Raw genomic sequence first — 25,867 nt, 5'->3', positions numbered from 1 at the left:
AGAAAGTGGTAACAGAAATTTTCTAAAGCTCATGACCCAGGTTTAGTGTAGAATGACAGAGCTTGAACGGCACCTACAGAACTTGTTTTCACATTGGGGAGTGTTCCAAGCCCTTTACTCACAGAAACTCCGTTAATTTTCAAACAAGGCAAGTAAAGTGAGAACTGTTAGCTTGAGCTGGAGAGATGGTTCAGTGGTTAAGAACACCTGATGCTCTCCCACCGAACTCTTGGTGTATACACACATACACACAAATTAAATAGATAAATGAGTGAGTGAATGAATGAATAAAAGAGCTGTTAGCTTACTTAGTAAACTATGATCAAGAGACTGAGGCTAAAGAAATTGTCTAATGTACATTATAAGTTGCAAAACCAAGATTTAGATCCAAACAATCTACTTGTTTCTGTGTCAGTATCTTTGGATATAATTATATACACATCTGATGAATATTTTCTATATAAGTACATTTTTTTCTGAAAATTAGTTTCAAAATTTTTGTCCTGTTTTCAAGGATATAAATAAAATTGGATTAAGAGCAACTGTATGTTAGAATAACAGAATACTTAGGCAGATTTCACTATGTAGGTTCATATTAGTTTCTTATGAAGTGCCTTTTTGTTAAGGCAGAATCATTTTTTGTTGTTTTTACAGTTTTTCCGTGATGTGGTTCCACGACTCTGTGTAGCCCTGGCTATTCAGGAAATCACTGTAGAACAGGCTCTCCCTAAATTCGGAGATTTACCAGCCCCTGCCCCGTTATGTAAGTGCTGGGATAAAAGCGTGTGCCACCAGGACTTGATTTGACAGAAATAATTTAATGAGACAATTACCACCCTTAATTTTAGGAGTGATTTTTTTTTTTCAAAACATAAAATAGAATATAAAGAAGGCTAATTACAATGGCTCACCAGGTAAAAATATTTGTCATCTTAAGTCCCACAACCTAACTTTGATCCTAGAGCCCTCTGTGGAAAGCAAACCAACTCGTTAGAAGTTATCCTCTTATTTCCATATATGAACCATGACAAAAGGAATAATTTATTATTATTATTATTATTATTATTATAAAAATGAAGTGTAAACCAGGCATGGCACAAGCCTGTAATCCCAGCACTTGATATGTAAAGACAGTAGGATCAGGAGTTCAAAGCCAGTCTCAGCTACATGTGATCCTGTCTTCAAAGAGGGGAGGGGAGAACTAAGGGCTAAATATGTCCAAAATGCATATGAAATTAAAGAATAAAAATAGTATATATTTTTCAAAGTTTAAGAGTTAAGTAAAATTATACTCAAAATGTTTCTATAGAACATTCTGTTTACTAGCAAATTTACTATTTGGTGAGAAAAAGATTATTAAAATGAGTAGTTTTTAATAATCTTTAGTATATACTGGTTAAATACTAAGAAATGTTCAGATTTTAGCATACTGCTCAGGCTTTACTCATTGACCATCACTGAAAACCCCACACTTGGGTTAATTCAATATATGAAGCTTAAGTCTCATGTCAGCACTTAGAAGGCTTTCATAACAGCATTCTGGGTTCTAGATTTTCAGATGACAGATGCTCGAGCTTATGCTTCTAAGAATCTTGGGAGTGAGGTGGGGTAGTGCTCTTTCTTGAGCATTAGGCCTGCATATGAAAAACATGTGACTGATCTATAGCCGTCCCTTGTTCCATAAATGGACAACTAGAAGCCAATAGCATGTTGTTTGTGGTTAGGTGTATACTTGGCCAGTTTTTAAGTAGGTATTATTTTAGAAATAGTCCGTTGTACCTGTAGTCAAATATATGTTTATTAAATGTATATTTAGATATATTTGTAATAACATAATAAATATTTTAGAGACTGTTGCAGCTAGTATTTCACTAAGATGCATAGTGTGTTTTAGAATTTTGGTTGCAGGCACAGTGTCATTGGGAGGATTGCAGTAAAGTTCTCGGGTTTCTTGTCACCAAGACTTTTCTCTCACGTTCTCCTTTTAAAACTGACATCATAGTTCCTGATTACTCAAGTTGTTATCTCTTTGGTTGTGTCAGAAATGTGTTTTTATGATATTTAAAACAGAAATCTTCACTTCCATCATATGCCTCTAGACATGGCAGTCTGTCTGCATGATACTCCAAATATTAATCTAAGTTCCATTTAATGCTGTTTAACTCAGCCCGCCCGCCCTCCCTCCCTCCCTCTCTCTCTCTCTCTCTCTCTCTCTCTCTTTCTTTCTTTCTTTTTGTTTCTTCTTTAATTATTATATGTAAGTACACTGTAGCTGTCTTCAGACACCCCAGAAGAGGGCATCAGATCTCATTTCAGATGGTTGTGAACCACCATGTGGTTGCTGGGATTTGAACTCAGTACCTTTGGAAGAGCAGTCAGTGCTCTTAACCGCTGAGCCATCTCTCCAGCCCCTAACTCAGTCCTTTTATCACATGAAGTTATATTGATGAATTTTCTATTGTTTTATAGAATAAGAGGCAGTGAAGTGAAAAGTAATCTTCTCCAGCTTTAAAAAATATCAAGACTGTTGCAGCTAGCATTTTACTAAGATGCATAATGTGTTTTAGAATTTTGGTTACTTAAATACTTAAGTACTTAAGATACTTAAGAATTGAGGAGGGACCCTTACCCTAATTACAGCATCAGTTATTATCAGTTATCAGTTATTCAGAGTACATGGGATAGTAATTATTTACTATCTTGTGGGAAAGTACAAGATGTCAAGTGGTTGTATGGTGTAGTTGGAAATTATTGAAGAAAAGATTAGTTTTGGCTTTAAATGTTACCTTTTCACTAACAGCAAATTTAAAAATTACTTTTCTAATGCTCCACTTCTTAAATGACAGATGGACATTTAAATTTGGGAGTAGGATGTGTGCGTACATGTTTAAGAAAGGTCTATGCAGACCTGGCTGGCCTCCCACTCACAGAAATCTTCTCTGCCTACCTGCCTGCCTGTGCCTTTCAAGTGTTAAAGGTACTCAGTACACCTGGCACATTTAAGATCTAGTTGACTGGTTTAATAAAATACAGAATTCTGGTCATTGATGTTTGTTTTTTTTCATGCTTGTTTGTTTCTTTATTTGAAACATACTTTATAGCCAGGTACCTTGGAACTTTTCTTATTCCACCCCCTGAATGCTGGAATTACAGTGACATGCCACTACCCCCACTGGAGTATAGCTAAGTGGTAGAGTGCTCACTTAATATATACAAGGATCTAAGTTCAAACTGCACCACAAAAAAAAGGAAACAACACATCCCTACTGGGGTGGGTTTATGTAGCTCTACCCTCTGTCATTTTCGTATATGTAATTTTTCTTAATCTGTGAACTCTTTGTTTAAAAGAATAATTTTTGTCATTTCAGGTAACTGGAGGTAAAACCAAACAAGAATTATCAAATAAACTAGAGACGTCTAATGTTGTGCTGTCTGGTGTTGTAAGTGCCCAAAGTCATGGTACTTGTATTCCCAGTGAAGATAAAACCTGTCAGAGCACAAAGATGGTTTCTTATAATGATTCTGTCACACAAGCCACCTTGACCACAGCTTATGATGAGGCCAGCAGTGAATTGATGTGTCAGAAGTCTGTGTTCGACAACCTTGAAAACAAAGTTGATAGTTTTCACCCATCACCGCTGATAAAAACAGATGCTGTACAGGATGTTATCCAGCATAGCAGCCACATAAATAACGAATGTCAGCCCTCTGTGGAAAAGAGGGAAGATAATGTGGAATGTATGATGGTTAATCTTGATCCAGTTACTCTTGCTTTTGAAAAAAATGCCAGTGTACCAATACATACAGAAGTACATACAACTGACAAACCTACAGGCTTTAATATCGAGCTGGTTAAACGAGTATCCCCTGCCTCGAGTGTTCAGTATCCTATGTCCGCACTGGAAGAGGTACAAACACAAAGTTCTAGGGATGTGCCTTCTCTTGCTATGTCAGAGTATAAAGATAGTAAGTGCCTTTCTGCCTCTTCAGTAAAAAAGGAAACGCCTCCTGAGAGCCTGTGTTTATTACAGAAAGAGATTCCTCCTCTGACATCATCAGCTGATGAAGGATTGATAATGGAGGCACTCTCCTTAGTTAAAAGTTCTAGTTATTCATTAGCCAGTGATAAAACAAAGTGCCCACAAGATGACTCTCTACAGACTCAGAATGGCTTGAGCATGTCTTTAGATGAGGTTCTAGAACCATCGAAAGTTAATGTAGTCTCATCAACCTCTGTTACCTTAAGGGAACAGCCGTCCCCTAACTGTATTCCAGCGATGAGTGATGTAGCAGGTGCCTCTACAGTAATAATGAATAGTGGCAGTAGTAGTCTAAACCAAGAAAAGATTTTACAAACATTTAGTTTAGTATTTCCCAAACAAACTGATCTCTCACTGAAGAGGGAAGAGGTTAGCATGGAGTTGTCAGGGGAAGAGGCTGATATTAATCTAACTCTAACAATATCACCACCTACAAGCCCCAGTGAGGAGATAGCAGCTGGTGAAATTGAACAATTCCAGAAGACCCCAGTATCAAATGTAGGGCAACAGAGTAGATCTGAAGAAATGGTTGAACCAGAAGAGGAGGAGAGACTCATAAGAAACAGAGAAATAAATTCAGCTAGCTGTATGTCAGTGTATCCTGTGGAATCCAGAGAACTACTAAAAAATTGTACCCCCGAGGTTACAGAGAAAGTTAATGTCACCTTGGACTTTCCCTTTGGACCTCTAATAGAAGTGTCACCAGCCTCAAGTCCTGATCCCATAGTACAGCCTGGAGACAGACCGTCGTCTCCATGTTGTTTAAAACTCCATAGCTCACAGTCAGAAAAAACTAACAAGTTCTCCCAGATTAAGTCAGGAGAAGTAACTATACCAGAAAAAGAAAGTCTTTTTCTTGGTCCTGAGAGTCCAAAGGGACAAGATAAGTTAGCTGAAGTACAAGTACAGATCTCAGCAGAAATGCTACAGATAACAACTAATGCAGAAGTAGAAGGCAGAGTTAATATGCCTGGTAAAGTAACTAAGGTCAGTGTCCCCAGTGAGCATAGTGAGAATTTATCTTTCTTAGAAAAGGTACAGTGCAATACAGAGTTAAATGAGCTTTCCCTACCTGCCAAATATGGAGGTAATTTTAAGCCTCTTGAGAAATCAGGAAATTCATTGGAGGCAGGTTGTATGGAGAACAGAAACGTGGACGTAAAACACCTGGCCTTGGAGTCTAGTGTACCTTCATGTAGTCCTAGAAAAGTTGTTGAAAATAAATCTTTGACTGACACATTGGTTTCTATAACTACAAGTGGAATAGTGAATATGTCATTAAAACAGACTAGTTCTAAAAACATTAAGAAAAATGTCTGTGACAGTGATGTAAAAACAGACAGTGATGTAAAAACAGAGGCTGATAGTAATATGCAGACTGAGGCAGTGAACTCTGCCTTGATTGACAAAACTGATGTTCAGGCATACTCTCATCCAGAAGTCTCAAAGTTTGTTTCTTCCTCTGATAGTGCTCAGTGCACCTATCATGCAAAACCAGTAAGTGTAGAGCCAGGGTTTCAAACACAGGAAATACCAGTAGTCAGAATGGCCAGCTTACTTAAGAATATTGGAGTTGAATTACATGAAGAAAAGATGGATCTCAGTGCTACTGGACTTCAGTCTAACTCCATGTCTGCAAAAGATGAACAAAAAACAATGCATGTGCTGCAGGACACAATATGTGAAGTAAAAGAGTTCTTGAATGGTGATGTTTTCTCCCAAAATGCTCATTCTTGTCAAAATACAGTAGACTTCAGTAAAAGTATCAGTGAAGAGCCTTCTGCTTCCTTTGTCCCAGAATTTGTTGATGCTATTTGTGGCGTCTACAAAGAACATACTTTCAATGAAAGCCCTAACATGGTACATGAAACCAAGGCAGATGCTGAAACACTGAGCAGGAATACAGAGATAAGTGTAAATGCTTCCATGTTCTGTGGACCACGTTCTGGAGCCTATGTTCAGGATTCTCATGATTGTAAAAGCTGCAAATTCGATGTGGAGAATTTGAGAGGTAATCACGAAAGCCAGAAAGATGCTGTAAAAGATAGCTGTGACTCTTTCACAAGCTTAAACAACAGTGATGACACCTGGGCCTGTTCTAGCAAAATTTCAACGCTTGAGACACACATTCCACCCAGAGATCAGGAAACAGAGCCACGTCTTATCTCACCAAATAAGTGTATACCACGCTACATCCAGATCCCAGATTCCCATGGTATCCCCAAGACTTACGCTAACTTTACTATAACAAAAGAATTCAAAGATACCACAAGAAGGTTGCATAGCCTGAAGAGGCATCGGAATTTGAGTGCAAACTGCAACCTTCTCAGCTCCTGGACTAGTACCTGGCATGTGACAGATGACCTTACTCAGCATACATTAGACCTAGAGTACTTGCGTTTTGATCATAAGCTAAAACAAATAAAGAAGGGAGGTTCTCAACAATCTTCCTTCCCTAAGGAATCGCTCGTCCAAATCTCAAGTGGAACATCCCCTTCCACACAAACATCTGAGGCCTCAGGTCTACATCTTCCACCCGAGAGCAGAAGCCCCATTCTGGTGACAGTTGTACGCGCAGACACGAGGCAGCAGAGTCATCACAGAAGAGGCTGCTCACCCAGCAGTCTCGACGGTTCTTCCTCTTTTTGGAAGAAAAAATGTAGCCAAAGTAGAAATCTTAAAAATTCTGAAAGAAGTCAGACTGTTCCATTCCACCTCAATAAACTGAAATACAACAGTACTTTAAAAGAATCTAGAAATGATATTTCACTTATTCTAAATGAATATGCTGAATTTAATAAGATAATGATGAATAGCAAGCAAATTGTTTCCCAAGATGAAGAATTAAATGTAGCTTCTGCAGAAGCTGTGTTCCAGGAGGCATACCAGCCAAGACAGCCAGTATCCTACGAAGATGTGATCACAGACTTATGTGCCACTCTGCATGTCAAACTAAAAGGAGTTGTGAGAGAGGCTTGTAAGAGCCCTTTCTGGTTCTACCTCGTTGAAACAGAAGATAAGTCATTCCTTTTAAGAACAAAGGTAAAGTACTGGCTTACTCTATATACTGCATTATCTTCTCAGTTTATTTTAGAAGTAAGAAACTTGGAAGTTTGGGCTTATAAAGGGATGGGATGGGATGGGATATATAGTTTTTAATCCTGTGTGCTACGTGGCAGGTGTTGTCAATAACTCAAATGGAACAGAAATTCCAATGGGGCAAAAGTGAAAAGGCTAATGGTGAATCAAAACAAATGATGGCATCCCCAAATGTCAGACTTTGACCATGGTTACATTAGTTTACAGTGACCACATTCTTACCTACCATTCAAATTTTTTTTAAGAGAAAAATTATATTCCAGGACTTTGATGATGTCACATAAAGGCAGTAAAATGTGAGTCAGCATATGAAGGCCTGATCACAGCACTCATTCAAAAAGCTGTGTATGTGGTCTGTGATCCAAACACTTGTGAATTCCTGGGGCTTGCTGACCAGCCATTCTAGTCAAATAGCTCTGGGATAGGTAGAAAACCCTATATCAATATGGTAGAGATCAATAGAAGACACCTGAATACCAACCTTGGTGCCCACATTCATTTTTACACAGAACTCACACACCAAATATCCTTTTCATTGATGATACACTGGAGGGAAGTAGGTAATAAATTCTGAAATGAAGGCATGTCTGTCATGGTAACATTTTGGGAAAAGTAATTTTTATACTAATTCAGATATATTCTACAAAGGGCTTAGTGATGCAGACAAAAACAAGGCAGCAAAAAACAAAATATGTAAAACAGAGGGAACAGAAGGGACAAGAACCCAGCTTGCAAGGATGACAGGCTGGTCAACATCACTGGACATAGGTTACTGTCAAGAGATGACTTTGGAGACACATGAAAGAACCATGCTAGGAAAGGACTCACTAATATTTTTTTAAAGGTATTAGCAGGGATCGTACAGATGGCCCAGCAGTTATAATACTCGGCTATTCTTTTTTTTGTTTGCTTCCTTGCTTTGTTTTTTGTTTTTTTGTTTTTTTTTTTTTGGGGGGGTTTTTTTCGAGAAAGGGTTTCTCTGTGCAGTCCTGGCTGTCCTGGAACTCACTCTGTGGACCAGGCTGGCCTCGAACTCAGAAATCTGCCTGCCTCTGCCTCCCAAGTGCTGGGATCAAAGGCGTGCGCCACCACACCCGGCTATACTTGGCTATTCTTGCAGAGGGCCTGGAGTTGGTTCCCAGCACCCACCCAGTAACTCATAACTGCCCACCGGCTTTTGAATGGTTTGAAAATAATGAAAATATTTCACCATGAGCCCACTGTTTATAATAAAGAGTAACATGTTTGTACAAAGGTACAATTTTCAAGTGAAGAAATGAACACATACTAAAATTAACTTGAGATTTATATGTGTTCAAGAGCACAATGTGTGTTGGGTGTGGTAGCAGTTGGCTGACTGAGATGGGAGAATTACAGATGGTTTGAAGCCTGACTCTCACAGCACAGAGTTCTATAAGACTTGGAAACATTCTGAATAACTCTGGCAAGTTGTGAACTATTCTTTAGTGTTGGGATGCAGGACTGTTTGTAAGATGAGGATCTGCAAACAGTGACAGATCAATCTTAAATATTTCAGTAGACTATTAAAAGAACTTGATTAAAAATTATATTGTCCCTTTTGCGTGATAATAAAATAGTCAGTTTGCCTGTTTGGGAGATCCAAAGCAGACAAAGTAATACATCACAAAGACAATAAACATTCTGACTGCACGTGGAGTATAGTTGGGGTGTCCAATGGCAAGCCGTAATCCTTCATGCAAAAGCATTACATAAGAGGCGTAAGGGAGGATGGGGCTAAGGAAAGTGCATTACCCTTTTATTCAGATATGGACAGCCAAGGAACAATTAACTCTTCAAGTTGGTTCTCATTACTGGTATGTTGCTAAAATTCTCGGTATATAGTAAACGTAACAGCATTATGTAAACACCTAGCAAACCTGTCCAGTCTCACTCCCTTGAATGTGAAACTTCATGTATGCGTACTATTTTGGACTTCTTTTTCTTTTTTTCTTTTTTTGGTTTTTCTAGACAGGGTTTCTCTGTATACCCCTGGCTGTCCTGGAACTCACTCTGTAGACCAGGCTGGCCTCAAACTTAGAAATTCGCCTGCCTCTGCCTCCCGAGTGCTGGGATTAAAGGCGTGCGCCACCACGCCTGGCTAAGGACTTTTTCTTTAAAGCAGCCTATGATATTTTATAAACTGCTTTTATCACTAAAATGAACTTCTTGCTTGGGCTGCTGAGATGGCTCAGTAAGAAAAGAGACCGGACACCACACCTAACAACCTGAGTTGGAGCCCCAGGACCCAGGTGGTAGGAGAGAACCAAATCCTGAAAGTTACCACCTGACCTCCACATGCAGTCCATGGCATGTGTGTGTGCATCCGTTTACATATATACACAAAAACACTAATAATTGAACTAAAAAGAGAAATCCAGGGGGCTGGAGAGGTGGCTCACAACCATCTGTAATGGGGTCTGATGGTAATGTAATGGGCCCTCTTCTGGTGTGTCTGAATACAGCCACACTGTACTTATATACATAAAATAAATTTTTAAAAAATCTTAAAAAAAAAAAACTGAAATCCAGTTCATAATTATGTGTGTGTTTATTTAGTAATAAGACCAGTAGCTATTTGCGCTACCTTAGAAATAGGATTTCCTTTTTTTAAACATATTGTTAAATATTTTTGTCTGCTTCGTATTGAGATGTGTTCCTAAGTAGCTGAGGCTGGCCTAGAACTCATAATTCTTCCTCAGTCTCCCAAGTGCCAAAAATATATACATCACTATGCCCAGCTGGTGGCTTGATTTTAATATATAAAAATAGTTGTACCTGGGCATAGTGGCACATACTTTTAATCCCAGCACTTGGAGGCATAGACAGCTGGATCTCTGAATTTGAGGCCAGCCTGGCCTACATAGTACATTCCAGGGCAGCCAAGGTTATAGAGAGAGACTTTTTGTCTCTAGAAACAAAAAGTTCTGTACAAGTATCCTTTTTAAATAACAGCTGTTTGTAAATTTTTCAGAGCATTCTAAAGAAAGGAGGCCATATAGAAATTGAACTTCTGGATTTCTGTCAAGCGTTTCACAGAGAAAATGAGACACTATTAGTTATCATTAAAAATGAAGACATCATTTCACATTTGCATCAAGTAAGTTTTGTGTTCTAGGCACTGACACTGTTCTGTAGTATCATAAGTCATCATTGCTATTCTGTGTAGAGGTATAGCCGACAGACTTCCATTGATCCTTTAGTGGGAAGATAATCCCTGAGAGTACAGGGTGGAACTCTATAGAATCATGCAGGTTCTGTAGGGCAGGTTAATAGTGTGTTAACTGAGGGAGAACTATGAAAAGAGGTACTTCATGTCTGACTGTAAGAAAATCATGCTTTGAAAGGACTTCTGTAATGTTTACCTGCTGGTTGACAAATAGTTGTTTGCCCAAGAAGCACTTTGTGGACAGTGGATAGGTACATATTTCTATTGTCAGTAGGCAGTGACATGAGCCTTGTGGGTTTGGCACCACAGGTAAGCTGGAAGCAGAGTGAGTTTGAATGACCTAGCTATTTATAGGTCCCCTGAACTTCAGTCACGTTCTTCTCTCATGAACCATTTCTAAAGTCCTCTTTTTAATTAATTTTGGTGAAGAAATGGCCACTAATGAGAAGGTCAGAACCACTCTTTGTTTCAAAGTTGTCGGTTAGTGATCTTGGCTGAAGATACCTTATTTTCAGCTGTTCAGGGTCATTGAAATCCATGGGAATGTTAATTGTTGCCTGCATGTGCCTTTCCTTATGGAAGTCCCTTTATGTCATAACAGATTCCTTCTCTACTGAAGCTAAAGCATTTCCCCAGTGTCGTCTTTGCTGGAGTGGACAGCCCTGAAGACATTGTAAATGAAACCTACCAAGAGCTGTTTCGATCAGGCGGCTTTGTGGTATCAGATGATGTCATACTAGAAAGTTTAACATTAGGTTAGTCTTTAATTTTGAAATCTAATTAGTTCAGTTTCTCTTCTTCCAGTGACATACTGTTTCATCAAAAAGAAATCACTTACTGTATATTGAGGGCTTAATTTGTGCCAATTGCTGCACTACATGCTTTTACTATAGTAATTCAATTGATGGACATTTATGTTCATAGCTATTGTGAACAGAGTCCAATAAACATGTAACACAAGCTAGATACCAAGGCTTTGCATATATAACCTTGGTGTATAATAGCTGGTTCATTTGGGAACTATATTTCTAGAATTTGCAGAGAAATTTAGACCAATTATTAAATTGTTCAGATTTCAGTTCCTTCCCCAGTGAGTGAAGGTTCTTTTCCTCACTTACATGCTTGTATTGTGGTCATTTGGCTTCCTGATGAATGCTGTTCTGTACTGCAGTGAATCTGAAAAAGTGGTGGCAATCTCTATTCCCTAATGGCATTAATGTGCACTGATCATGTTATAAAATGATCTTTGCCATTATAGCATGACCAGATAGAATAGTTTGTGGAGTCACTGATGTTGCCAGTGGAGACAAATGTTGTTCATAAGTGGCAATGGACCTTGCAACAAAAACTAAGATACTTCTTCTCATACTTAACTTACTCTGCAGTTCAACTGAAGGAAATTCTCAAAATCCTAGAAAAACTAAATGAAAATGGCAAATGGAAGTGGCTGCTTCACTACAGAGAAAGTAAAAATCTCAAGGAAGACGTCAGGTCAGTGTGTGTGAAGGGTGCAGGAGCCCCTGGTCCAATGTTTGTTGTGCTTAGTGTAATTCAAGCACCACAGCCAGAAAGTAGTGTTAGCATGGGAGTCACATTCCTAAGGTTTATGTCTGCTGGTTAGCTTTGGGATTTGGTTTTTATAGTAGGGCATTCAGTGCAAAGTATTTATAGCAACATTTTGAGTCAGGATTAACACCCACAGTTAAGTCAGGCTCTGCTGCCATAAGCTGCAGACATAGTGAGCAGTAAGCTTAGTGCTAGTGCTTTTTGTGGGTACTTAGTCATATATTGAGTTGTCAGGGTTTAACAGATTAACAGGAGGCAAGTCACCTTAATCTAAAGCAATGATCTGTTATATGTGTGTGGTATATGCCCGTGTTTGTGTAGGTTGCATGGAGCTTGGCCTACATCAGATGTCTTCTGTCACTGTCCAATGTATGTTTTGAGAGGTCACATTAACCATGGAACTCATCTATTGCAGCAGGCTGGTTGGCTAGCCAGTGAGCCTGTCACCCTGGGTGTGTGCTATGACACCTGGCATTTTCTGTGGTCACATCCTTATGCTTACCCAGCAGGTTCTTTGCTGACTGACTCCACCACATATCCCTAGCATTGATATAATAAGTGGAAACGTCCACTAAGTCTAGTGAGAAAGTGGTTCTATTTGTATGACTGCCTAAGAACTTTGAAGTTGCTAACATAAATGGTTGAAGTGGCAGAAGCTACATGGGTTGTGACTTGGGCCTTGGAATGAGGCCCAAGGTTACAATCTATTTTCAAAGGTGTCATTATTATATAATTATTATATAATGTTTAGAGGCAGCTAATCAGGACATTAAATACAAGATCATTAAGAAAAAAGCACAGGCTTGTTGACCAAGTGTTTTAATACAACTACTTAAAATGAAAGACAGTTAGAGATGGTTCTATAGTTAAGAGAGATGATCCAAATTCAGTTCCCAGCATGGCCTAAACTGCTTCTAAAACTAGGTCCAGGAAAGCAAACACCCTCTTCTGGACTCTTAGGGTACCTACATTCACGTGTATACCTTTTCAACCTCAAATACACAATTTAAAATGAATTTTAAGCAAGAAAAGGTACTAACATTTCTTTGTATATTACAGGGTAGATTCAATTGCACATAAAAAGAATCTAATTCTAAAGTCATATCAGAGTGTAAATATCATTGACTTACTTCATTATCACAACTGTGATTCTCCATCATCAACAAAAGCTGAAATTTTTAAATGCTTGTTAAACTTGCAAATTCAACATATCAGTGCCAGGTTTGCTGTCTTCCTAACAGGTAAATATAAGCTAAATTGTAATCTTCACTACTCAGTTAATGCTACCCCAGGACAGCTGTAGAAATATCCTTCCTAATTAGTTATTGAATGCCTTAGCTAGTAGCATGTGTTTTGACAAATGCTTGTAAGTCCAGAGGATGCTTGCCAAGGAGTGTTTGTCTAGTTAACACTCTTCTAATTATCAGGTCCTACATATGCATGTTTTACTATATCACATCTTCTAAGTCTTAGGTGGACTGTCTGGCTTTCTGAAGCTGGTACAGTTGTAGCTTATATCCCTTCCCTCTACCCATCCTGCCCTGAAGTCTTCATTTCTCTTCTCACTTTAATGAATTCTGCTACCTTGAACAAATGAAAAACCCTGGCCTTTTATCATAGATTTTTTTTCCCCTTCCTTTACAGACAAGCCCACAGTTTCCACAGAAATCTTTGAAAATAATGGAATCCTTGTTACAGATGTAAACTACTTCACTGAAAATATACAAAAGATAGCAGCTCCATTTAGGAGTAGTTATTGGTAAGAACTTTTTGTAAAACTCCCCTTGGAAACTGGAGTTATTGGCAGCAGGTATCTGCCACTGAGGGGGGAAAATGCTGATCAAAAACTGCTCTTTGATTAATCAGCCAGCTTTAACTTTGTCCAGTGATGTCACTTGTAGCCAGTCTGGGTTGACCTGGTAAACTGATATATGACACATAGGCCTTTCCCCCCTATTGTCCCAGTTGTATTTCTTGCTCATTTTCTTACCATTTTTGTGTTCCTACAGGTAATTTTGGGAGTTGGCTATACATGGAGTACATCAACAAGAACTTCATATTTTTCCTGTGTCTAAAAAACTCCAAATACATACATACAAACAACTGTCATTTGAATAATGTTTTGCTTCTCATCAAAGCATTAGCTTTGGGTTATAATGCTGAATATTGTTGTAAATTATTTTCAACCTAAACATAATGCGTTCAGAACTATTAATTGATCTAAATATTAAAACTTGAGACCCTCACGTTTATGTGGCTAAAGCTAAGTCTATTTTGAGAAATAGCTGTTTTTGCATATGGTCAGAGGATTAAGAACTGCATGTTTGAGAGGTTTTACCACATTGTAGAAAGTATAATCTGTAATGGTTATTTGCTGTTACGTAAGAAACACTACATAGATAAAGAAAATTTTTTGTAAATGACAAATTTTTACACTTGGGTTTTTTAATGCTGCACTACAAAAGTCAATTGAGGAAGAAATCCTTTATTTATGATATTAGAAACTTCTTAAATCTTTAAAATACAAACAAGAAAAAAACCATTTGTATACTTAGGCTTTTATACCTAGTTTCTAGTTTGGTTTTTTTTGTTGTTTTGTGTTGTCTTTTTTTTTTTTTTTTAAATAAAGAATTGAAAATGCAGTCATTTGTAGTCTGTGTGCAACATTTAGGCCATCACCAGGATACCTTTAAGAAAGAATTGTACACTCAAACCATGAAACAAACACAGGTTGCTTCTTGTCTGGTATTTGAAGATCACTGACTACTAAACTGAAGCCAGGAAATGACACCCATCCAAAATCTTAGCGCACAGCAGTTCTTTTAGTCCAGGACACAGACACTCAATACCAAGAGTGGTTTCCAGAGTTTGGCTTTATTTTGCAGTACAGAAATCATCTGGAGCCATTTTGGAACAGGCATCGTTGACATTGAGGCTCTGTCAGATTAATACTGCATTGCAGCTTGGTCCGGGGGAGGAGCCGTGTCTGGGATAAAAGGGGCTCCTGTATTTTACCTGCTTTACCTTAAGGCTCCTTTCCTTTTCTCAGCAACTGTTGTAGGTCTGAAGTTTGGCTACCCTCATAAACAAAACATGTGGCTCTCTTCTATTGGCCCTGCTGTGATACTTGACATAACAAAATAGAGAAAACGTTGAACGTCTTCAGAAACCAAAGGATACTCAATTTAGAGTCCCAATTTCAGGGTGGCACAAATTGTATGGATCCAGCTCTTGGATCACACAATCGCAAAGGCTACACTGATTAAATGATACAAGTTCTCTATCGATATCAATATTTGTTTTAGAACAAAATGCAGTCTGGTTAAACTGAACAGAACCAACCAATTCTGACTAGCCATTCCATGAAAACAAGTTAATACATGATATTAGAAAGTGAAGGAGCATTCACTGGTATAGCACTCTTCAATCTCCATTTTGATCATAAAAGCAGGGCTTACAGTATTGATTTCATACAATATACATTATTTGCCAAATTTTAAGTTTGTCCTAATTATTACATAATATGTACTGCTGTTAGTCTTCTCCATAAATGTCATTCTTCTTGCGCTTCATTTCCTCAAAGTCAAACTCAGATCCTGTCATCCTCTTGTAGATATCTTTAATGTCATCACAGGTTGTCTCAAAGTGCGTGGTAGCATCATAGGCACGGGAAATGAAGATCTGGAAGTAAGAATTAGACTACTTAGGGATGGACATTGCTCAGTAAAGACTAGTAACATCCTTTTTAGATCATCACACTCACCTGACTATCTGTTCCCAAATCTTTAGGTACAAAGAGGTCACTGATGCTGACAAATCTATATGGGGAAAAACAGATAAGTATCACAGCTTTGATTTATTATCTACACCAGAAGCACTCTAAAGATCCACAACATCCAATGGCAATCTTGTTCTCAGAATTATGTGACCATGCAACAGATACCAACATCTCAGTTTTGATTTTAGTGGACATGAATAAGCACAATACTCACTTCTGTTCAATTGGTTCCAAGAGCTCCAAAGCCGGTCTGATTTCTTTCTCTGGTTCCTTGGTCTCCACGGTTGTACTTACAATGGCAATATACTTGCCCTGTGCTGCCACATTATGTGCAAAGGAGATCATGCAAACATAGATATCTAGAAGCAAATAACAACATACCTGACACTTGTAAACTTTGGACATCAGGACACTTAAGTATCACGTTTTCTCTGCCTTGTAAATTTAACATTCAACTTTTTAAAAAAAAGATTTATTATATGTAAGTACACTGTAGCTGTCTTCAGACACTCCAGAAGAGGGCATCAGACTTCGTTATGGATGGTTGTGAGCCACCATGTGGTTGCTGGAATTTGAACTCGAGACCTTTGACACTGAGCCATCTCACCAGCCCACTGTTACAAATTCTATTGTAATTATCTAGTGGGCATATCTTTGCCCAAGACCCTTTGTCTTTGCATTCCTAGTTTCCTTGAGATAAGCAGCAGTTGTTGCCACATATTCATATTGACATAAGTTAATGACCACAGAGACCAATGACAGCTGAGTCACCAGACCACAGACTAAAAACGTGAGCAAAATTCTCCTCCTTGGGGTGGTTTTCCCATAGAAATGCTCAACTAAAACATTAAGAGACTTAGGATGTATGTGACTATGAAATGCTAAACTCTGCCCCAAGTATGGCTCACATCAAATATAAAAAAAAAAATCATAGTAACTGGGTGTGTTTGTCTATATATGGGGCTCAAGGCCAGACAGTGAGACCCTGTTTCAAAATAAAAAAAAAAAAAAAAAAAATTAAGGGACTTTTCTACCACTCTAGAGCCTGCATTTGGGAAGGTTTTGAATAACTAAGAGGATTTATTTTGTTTTTCATGACAGCATTTCTCTGTGTAGTCCTGGAAGACCTAGAACTTACTCTGTAGACCATGATGGCCTTCAGCTAAAAAAAAAAAAAAAAACCTCCTGCCTCTGCTAAGTGCGGGAATTAAAGGCCATGTGTACCACCATCCAGCACTAAGCTGACTTATTAAGTATTGATTTGCTCATTTATTTTTTTACATAATTTAAAATATTTTAATCAAGATAATGCATATAAAAGTTATATAGTGTATATATCTAATAATGATTAAATTTTCAAAAGCTTTCCCATGAGAAAGGATTTTAGATGGTAGTTTTGTACTAAAGTCAAGGTTATTCTAAGATAGAAATAGTTAAAAGCTTATTTTTATATTAAAAACTTAAGCATTGGGACTGGTGAGATGGTTCAGTGGGCAAGACTGCTCTTCCTAAGATCCTGAGTTCAAATTTCAGCAATCACATGGTTGCTCACAACCACACATCATGAGATCTGATGCCCTCTTCTGGTGAGTCTGAAGTCAGCTAAATCTTAAGCATTTTACATAGGCCACAAAGAGACAGGAGTTTTATTATTTTTAACATTTTTCTTAAGGTCAGACTATGACTAAACACTTATTTTATCAGTTATTCCTCTCCAGACAGTGGGCAGACATACAGAAGGAGGCCGTGGGTCTGCAGACACTCCCATTAATTTTTACATTTAGTTTTCGGGGTTCATAACAGCATCACAGAAGTTTGGTCCAGTTCTTCCTTCCAGCCCCATGCTCCCAGTTATAAGACTCAGACTCAAAATAAATTTACAAATACCTTGACCATACAGGTAGGCTCATCTCTTAACTAGATTATATCCCATTTATTCTAGCCTACACTCTGCCACATAGCTGGTTACCTGTGCTCAGGTACCATGCATCCATCTTATAAGATCTTCCCCAGGTGAATCTTATTTTTTGGAAATTCTATATTTATAGATTATGTAACTATTTTGTGTTGAATTACGCTTATAAACTAGATTCAATGTATTTACCACTAAGTACAATTTCAAATGTTGAAATTTTTAAGTTTTTACAGGTCTGAAACTGCTTGCGAGTCTTTTTTTTTTTTTTTTTTTTTTTGCCATCATATCCCAATACAGATGGTTTATGAGCCACAGTGTGGTTGCTGGGAATTGAGCTCAGGGCCTCTGGAAGAGTACTCAGTGCTCTTAACCAGGGAGCCATCTCTCCAGCCCTTGAGAGTCATTTTAAAAAAATAGTTTAGTAAAAATGTTACAAGGTTTAGTTTCTATGTGGAAGGAAAAAATAAACCCATTGAAAACCACATTTGACTGAAATCTGAGATGTGGTGCTTCTAGACAAAATACACAAACCTTGTATTGAAAAAAAGCACTGCTTAAATCAAAATTGGAGTTGAAATTTCAGATGAAGTAAGTTAAGTCCTGACTTGAATCAGAGAAATGACATTCTTTTCTAGCACAGTGCTAAAACAAATATAATCATTAACACCCCAGGGACACAGACTTGGCTACAACAGAGAACAAGTGAACTAACAAAGCTGGAAGCCCACAGGACTCATCCATGCACTCCAGACATGAAGCAGACATTCCAGGCAGTGGATTCACAAGTGGATTCAGTGCACTTGTATTAGACCACACCTGGCTTCCCTTCCCAGGTCTGCTTCCCATGTCACAACAAGGTCTCTAGTACAGAGTAAAGGCAGGAAATCTGGATGAAAACACTAAGACAGTTCACAAATTCTACCCTCATCTGTCCTTCAAAACTCACCTGACTTGCGGTTGACTTGGTTCTGTGGAATGATGATCTGGCAGGAGTTGGCATCGTTGGTGTTCTTGATAGGGTGGCTAAGGATACAGATCACTCTGATTACCTGGCCCACTTTTTCAACCCGATCTTTTACATAGCTGGGATCACAGATGAGCTGTTTACAGCGAGCAATCTGTGACAAAACATTTAAAGGGTCATTGTAAAGATGTGGAAACATAGCAATATGTATGTCCTAAATTCATGGAGAAAGTTAAGCTCTCTAAATCAATCCTGAAATGTATATTGAACCCTAAAGACTAAACTCAATAAAACAATCTTGAAAAAAGAACACATGTTAAGGACTCCCTTAAAGCCTACAGCAGTCAATACAGTGTGGTACCTGGTATTGGCACACAGAGAAGAGAAGCTAGAAATAAATGTGCATGCTTTCAAGTGGTTTTTCACAAACCAGTTCTGGGACATGGCAAATTTAAAAAACTTGTAGTGCACACCTGTAATCTCAGCACTTAGAGGTAGAACAGAATTTAGAGGACAAACTGTTTATACTTTAGGTCAGCAAGGGCTACCTGCATGAGATCCAAAAACACAGAAAAAAAACATTGCCCTTGTAAAACTATTATTAATACCCTAACAAAATCTAAAACTTAACCCAAAACATAAAGAACTAAAATTCCAAAAATTCTGAAGAGAGGAGATATAAGGTAAAAGCTTCATTTATTATGACGTGAAATTTTAGCACATCAAAGACACATTTGTGTATATCAGTATGTATTAAATTTTTAATTCAGTTAAAAGAAAAGGAAACATGACAAAAAATATTTGCAAATAATATATCTGATAGGGAGTAATAGTCAACGTATTATCAAGAAGTGCTAAAATTCATAAAAATTTTAAAAAAAGACCCGAGTAAAATCAATGGACAGACCGGCAGTGATGGCAATGCCTTTAATCCCAGCAATCAGGAGACAGAGACAGGTAGATCTCAGAGTTTGAAGTTAACCTGATCTACAAAGCAAGTTCCAGGACAGCCGGAGCTATATAGAGAAAGCTGGCCTCAAACAAAAACAAAGGGTAAAGAATAGCTAAATAGCACATCACTAAAAGCACCAGTAATGTGCAAATTAAAAACATAAGACCCCTATTAAGATGCCTACTACCAAAACAGAACGTGATGGCAGGGTTTGCACACTCATGAGAATGGAACATAATACGGTTGATGTCACAGCATGGCAATTTCTCAATCAATAAACAAACAAACAAACAAACAAAATTACTATTTAATTCAGCAGTTCAGCCTCTTGAAATATAAACCAAAAGAACTGACGGCAAGTTTTGAAAATAGTTATTTGTACACCAGTGCTCGCTGGAGTGTTACTCAAAATAACTATTTGGCTAAATTATAATTTAACCAGTGTTTATACTTTTTTCTTTTAAAACAATACTGGACTGAGTCTACATAGTATAAGGTCCTAGATTCTACCCCAAGCACCACCAAAACCAATCTCCAAGCCAACAACTATATCTCTTCATAATAAGTTCATAATTATTGAAATACAGGTAAGCATTTAAATGAGCTTTGCAAATAATAAGTTTCCCTGGGCAGTTGCAAGGTAATCAGAAGTAATTCAAGAGATCATTATTAGATTGCCATATGTGTGCTAGCAGGGAGTAGTATGGCACAGCACTGTAAACAGATGATGCCATCATCTTAAGACTTAGTTATGCAACAAATGTATTACAGCCACTTCGGTTTTGTATCAAAACCCTGAAGCTTCCTAAAGACACCTGTGGGAAGATATAGAAGGAAGAACAAAAAACTGTAGTTAAAAAAAAAAAGAACTTTAAACAATCAGACAGACCCAGAGAGCACACATGTGTATATCCAACATGTAATATCAATGTCCACACCACATTGTTTAGCACATTTTTTCACAATAGTTACTTACCTCTCCTTCGGATTTTACACCAACCACTTTTCCATTTTGCACAATGATTTCTTCAATTGGTTTATTCAACATGTAGGTACCTCCATATATGGCACTTAACCTAAAAAAGTTTTTTTCATCAATTATATTCACAATTATAAGAACTGTTAAAAATCCCCCCCCCCCATTTTTCCGTTTTTCGAGACAGGGTTTCTCTGTATACCCCTGGCTGTCCTGGAACTCACTTTGTAGGCCAGGCTGGCCTCAAACTCAGAAATCCACCTGTCTCTGCCTCCTAAGTGCTGGGATTAAAGGCGTGCGCCACCACCGCCCCGCTAAAATCTCCCTTCTTAAATCTAGATGAACTATAGTATCTACTAATTAAAGGTAGTGGGCCATAAACAAACAGGATATGAAAGTATGAGACAGAATTGCTGGGAAGAAAGGATTTGAGAGGTGGGAAGAAAGGAGATATTGGGAGGTAAATAAAGGCAAAAAAGGGTGACAGATTGTAGATAAAAATGTAAGTATCAGTATAAAAAGAGATCTGAAAATCATGTTAAGCAAAATAGAGACTTAAATCACAGTTATCAAACAGAGGACTTAGATGTGCATACATATATTTCATACATAATGTGACATATTAATAGATAAAAAATGTACATGTGTGCCATATCAAAGTAGAATGTGGTCTCTGTGGGAGAGGAGGACTGAATGGGCAAGGAAAACCCAGGAGAGATTACTGGGAACACAAGAGGAAAGCAGCTCTTTTTTCTTTCATATAAAAAAGAACCACACAGAAAGGGAATAAGTCAATGGTAGAAATCTTGCGTAACCTATAGTAAAGCCCTGGGATCAATTCCCAGTATTATATAAAAAAAGGGGGACCCAAAAACGTGATGAAATTTATGACAAATGAAAATACATCATCCAACCTCAGGAAACACGGTTAACTCCAAGGACCGCACATGAGAGATTACTGCTCATGTGAGCAAACTGTGACCAAGTAGCCAAAGAAATCATGACCTAAAATTCTGATTTTGGCTCTTTTAAAAGTAATCTAAATAATCAAAGAGCAAGACTGTCAAAAACTGAAGAAAACTGGAAAGCCAGATCACTGACAGAAGAGAAAAACCCACAGCTACACACACACACACACACACACACACACACACACACACAAACACAGCTAGAATAACTACATCCCAGGGCCCTGGGGAGAGGCCCAAGCCCTCCAACACTTATGCATCAACTCATTCAAAGTGAATGAGAACAGTTACAGTTACATGAAAAGGCAAAACTGTTGTAAGCAGCCTTTTGTGTCCTTGGGCTACCCAAAGATTTCATAGTTCTCAAAACACATGTAAAATAAGTTTGACATAGTGAGCTTTACAAAATGTAAAACTTCTTATAAAAGGCAAGCCACCAACTGGAAGAAAATACTTGTAGTACGTCGGGTCTGACAAAAGATTGGAACATCAAGATGACCCCCAAAACAAAAACAAAAAACTACCCAAATCTTTAAAACTAGGCAAAAGACTTGGACAATCACAACACAAAATTACAAATGGCTCATGAAAAGGTGATAAAGATTAGTTTTCTAGACATGCAAAATCAAGCTATAGAGCCTGTGAGATGGCTCAGCTGGGAAATTGAACATAGGTTCAATATCCACTGCTGGCAAAAACATAGATTAAAAGTAAAGATAAACCAGGCTTGGTGGCGCACGCCTTTAATCCCAGCACTCAGGAGGCAGAGGCAGGTGGATTTCTGAGTTCAAGGCCAGCCTGGTCTACAGAGTGAGTTCCAGGACAGCCAGGGCTACACAGAGAAACCCTTTCTCGGAAAAAAAAAAAACAAAAAAAACCAAAAAAAACCAAAGCAAAAACAAAAAACAAAACCCAAAAACAAAAAAGGTAAAGATAAAACTGAGCTCTGTAACCCAGGCTTTAAATTCTAGACCATGATAGACAGAGGAAAATGTATCTCAAATCCACTCTGATCAACAAAGTAAGTTCCATGATAGCCAGGGCCACATAGAAAGACTTTTGTCTCAAAAATTCAAAAACAAACAAACAAAAACAACAACAAAAACCTTTTAATTAAAAAAGAAAATTGATAAAGACACTTACTATATATACCTGATATCAAGTTCAAGTCACAGGACCCACTACGTAGGGAAGAACCCATGTCCATCCCACACGTACACCCACACACACATATATTAATAAATATAACCTTAATGCCAATAAACAGTACCAAATAAGTATGGAATAAATAAAATTCCCAGTGTTGTGTGTATAAAAATGGCCCAAGTGCTCAGAAAAGCAGTGGCTTATTACTTTTAAAATCTTACTTTCAACATCAGTCAGCAATATTATCTGTACACAGAACTCTCATAAAAACTTCATTTATAATAGCTCCCAACTGGAAACCTAGACATCGCAAGCAAGGAGTGTGGTATAACCATGTAATCTACACAGTATCGTGACTCTCAATATAGGTGGGTCCTCAGCTCATGCATCAACCTAAAGCCATCTCATCAACACTGCTAAGCAAAAAGAAGCCACAGAGGCGAATGAGCAGAGAATGTAGTTTTCTATGTGGAAGGGGACTAGTTACGATTGACCTAAGGTAACTTTGTGGGGGAGGAAACCATGTTTTTTGTTTGTTTGTCTTGTTTTTGTTTTTCGAGACAGGGTTTCTCTGGGTAGCCCTGGCTGTCCTGGAACCAGCCCAGGCTGGCCTCGAACTCAGAAATCCGCCTGCCTCTACCTCCTAATTGCTGGGATTAAAGGTGTGTGCCACCACGCCCGGCTGGAAACCATTTTTGATGATACACGTCTATAAAGTCTATATACTTTTCAAACTATATTTCACTTAACTGAAGCTTTGTGTTTATTATGCATAAATTTATTTAATTTTAATAAGAATAAAAAATCTCAAAAATAGAAAACAAGCAAATAGCATTTCATTATTGAGAGACATTTTTTGCCTTCACCAGTCAGGATGAAATCTAAGGTCTTCAGGGCTAATGGGTAAAATAGGTACTCACCTTGCAAATCCTTGCGGCAATTCTCCAAGACCATAAAGCGGATACAGGTACGGGCTTTTACCGTATCTTGCCAAAGACTCGCTGTAAAGTTTAATTCTATTAATGGTTTCACAACACGGCTGATCTAAGTAGCTGGGAAAAAAAAAAAGCAAATGAACATTAGAAAAACACTACTTCTTATTGATTTTAAACTCTTTTTCCTGCAGTAATCTCAAAGGACTATCCCCTAATTAAAACAGTCTTAGACTCATTTGCAAATAGACCCTCTTTCCCAGGGCCAGACAGCAACATACAAGTCCTAAGTTTCACACTTAACAGTCTCAGAGTTCAAAGTTTAAAGAAAAACACAGATCTGAAAACCAAACATTCCTGACTGGAATCCTCACCCTTTTTTCTGCTGTTGATACTCTCTAATAAATATCTGATCTAATACAGGAACTGTAAAGTTGCCTAAAGCCACATGCAGGAAGACACCTCCTAGCACTGCTAGACAATAGCTCACAGCCTCTGCACAGCTAGGTGATGAGAGCCATTAGCCTACTTACTCATCTGTTCTGTACAGTGCAAGAGAATGGCCAGTAAAGTCTATAACATCTTGGCCCAAATCAAACTTCTTATACACATCTCTCATGGAGGTCTTCTTAGGATCAACACCCTCGAAAGTTCTAGGATCTTTTTCATCAAAGTTGGCAACATAAACCAGGAACTTCCTGAAACGGCGTTTCTCAAACAGTCCCATTAAGCCTGAAAAATATTTTTTCCAAAAAGCACATGGAATAAGACACTGAGAAAGTAAGACTGTGGAGGCACTTTAAACACCAATGTCATGACTCAACATGACAAAACCTGGACTCTAGTTGCACAACTCTCTAAACAGATCATTCACAGCACTCAATTGCACAGCAGAACCTCAGTAAATGGTACATAGTTTCAGAGTTGAATTCTGTATCTTTTTTTTTTTTAAAGATTTATTTATTTATTTTATGCATGTGAGTACACTGTAGCTGTACAGATGGTTGTAAGCCTTCATGTGGTTGTTGGGAATTGAATTTTTAGGACCTCTCTCTACTTGCTCCGGTCAAGTCCACTCGCTCCAGTCAACTTTGCTTGCTCAAGTCCCTTCTCGCTTCAGCCCAAAGGTTTATTATTATACATAAGTACATTGTAGCTGTCTTCAGACAAACCAGAAGAGGGCGGAAGATCTCATCACGGGTGGTTGTGAGCCACCATGTGGTTGCTGGGATTTGAACTCAGGACCTTTGGAAGAGCAGTCAGTGCTCTTAACCGCTGAGCCATCTTACCAGCCTGAATTCTGTATCTTATCAGGCACAAAATAAGTAACACTGAAAAAAATTGCTCCAAAGGCATCTATACCAATGTTCTTCCTCTATGATGCTTATCTGTAACTCAGCCAGTTCCCAAAATTATGAATGTTGCTTTCTTTCTTCCGAATGCTACAACACACTTAGACCTCATGGGAAAAGACCAAGACACCAAGGAAGAATTAGCCACAACTTATTTAGTGACTGCACTGTATGTCACTTACTTTAATGAAATCTTAAACAATCAGTGCACTGCTCTACACAGCCTAGAGAGATGGCTCAGTGTGGGGAGCCGCCCTCACATTCGCCGTTGCAAGATGACGCTGACATCCTGTGTTCTAAGTGGTAAACAAATAATCTGCGCATGTGCCAAGGGTAGTTTTCCACTCCATGTGCTCTGCCTTCCCCATGACGACAACTCGGCCAATGGGCTGCAGCCAATCAGGGAGTGACAAGTCCTAGGCGGAGGATAATTCTCCTTAAAAGGGACGGGGTTTCGCCATTCTCTCGCTTGCTCCTGAAGAAGTAAGCAATAAAGCTTTTGCCGCAGAAGATTCCGGTTTGTTGCGTCTTTCCTGGCCGGTCGCGCGAACGTGTGTAAGAGCTCAGCAGTTAGGAGCACTTGCTGCTCTTGCAGAAGATCCAGGTTCAGTTAACAACACTCACATGGTCACTCACAACCATTTGTAACCCCAGGCTGATGAGATCTAATGCCTCCTTCTGGCCTCCATGGGCACTAGGCACACATGTGGTGCACACACATATATACAGGCAAATAATGAAACAAAACTTAAAAAAAAAAATCTTTAATTTCAGCACTTGAATGTAAAGGCAGGTGGATCTCTGTGAGTTTTCAGCCAACCTGGTCTAGCAGAGCTACATCCTAAAACCTTGTCTAAAAAATAATGTGTATGATGTACACAGAGAGGCTGAGAGAGACAGGGCAATATATGCAAACCCTAAGCTTTCTCTCTGAGTCAGTGTTCCTACTAACACACAGCTGGAAGAAAGATAAAGATAAGAAAACTCCTAGT

General features: G+C 38.4%; 2 protein-coding genes across 7 annotated transcripts in view; one reads left to right on the top strand and one right to left on the bottom strand.

Annotated features, from left to right (window-relative positions):
• Tasor2 (transcription activation suppressor family member 2) overlaps positions 1-14,534 on the top strand; it is a 46,850-nt gene extending 32,316 nt beyond the window's left edge. For 5 of the 6 annotated variants that reach the window (NM_001360838.1, NM_134063.3, XM_006516460.4 and 2 more), the window contains 7 exons: positions 3,369-7,082; positions 10,132-10,257; positions 10,928-11,081; positions 11,712-11,817; positions 12,952-13,133; positions 13,537-13,651; positions 13,902-14,534. In NM_001360838.1, coding sequence (NP_001347767.1) covers positions 3,369-7,082; positions 10,132-10,257; positions 10,928-11,081; positions 11,712-11,817; positions 12,952-13,133; positions 13,537-13,651; positions 13,902-13,905 — 4,401 coding nt within the window. In that variant the 3' untranslated portion in view covers positions 13,906-14,534. Of the gene's footprint in view, positions 1-3,368; positions 7,083-10,131; positions 10,258-10,927; positions 11,082-11,711; positions 11,818-12,951; positions 13,134-13,536; positions 13,652-13,901 lie in introns of those variants that run through there. The other variant, XM_017315335.2, reaches the window with a different exon arrangement.
• Gdi2 (guanosine diphosphate (GDP) dissociation inhibitor 2) overlaps positions 14,308-25,867 on the bottom strand; it is a 28,187-nt gene continuing 16,627 nt past the window's right edge. Inside the window, exons 5-11 of the mRNA NM_008112.4 lie at positions 24,057-24,255; positions 23,512-23,643; positions 20,478-20,577; positions 18,532-18,703; positions 15,885-16,029; positions 15,656-15,710; positions 14,308-15,573 (exon numbers count right to left, since the gene is read on the bottom strand). Of these exons, the coding sequence (NP_032138.3) occupies positions 15,427-15,573; positions 15,656-15,710; positions 15,885-16,029; positions 18,532-18,703; positions 20,478-20,577; positions 23,512-23,643; positions 24,057-24,255 (950 nt within the window). The 3' untranslated portion in view covers positions 14,308-15,426. The remainder of the gene's footprint in view (positions 15,574-15,655; positions 15,711-15,884; positions 16,030-18,531; positions 18,704-20,477; positions 20,578-23,511; positions 23,644-24,056; positions 24,256-25,867) is intronic.

This window comes from Mus musculus, chromosome 13 (assembly GCF_000001635.26).
Source record: "Mus musculus strain C57BL/6J chromosome 13, GRCm38.p6 C57BL/6J".
NCBI classification, from domain to species: Eukaryota; Metazoa; Chordata; class Mammalia; order Rodentia; family Muridae; genus Mus; species Mus musculus.
This window is presented reverse-complemented; position numbering and strand designations above follow the sequence as displayed.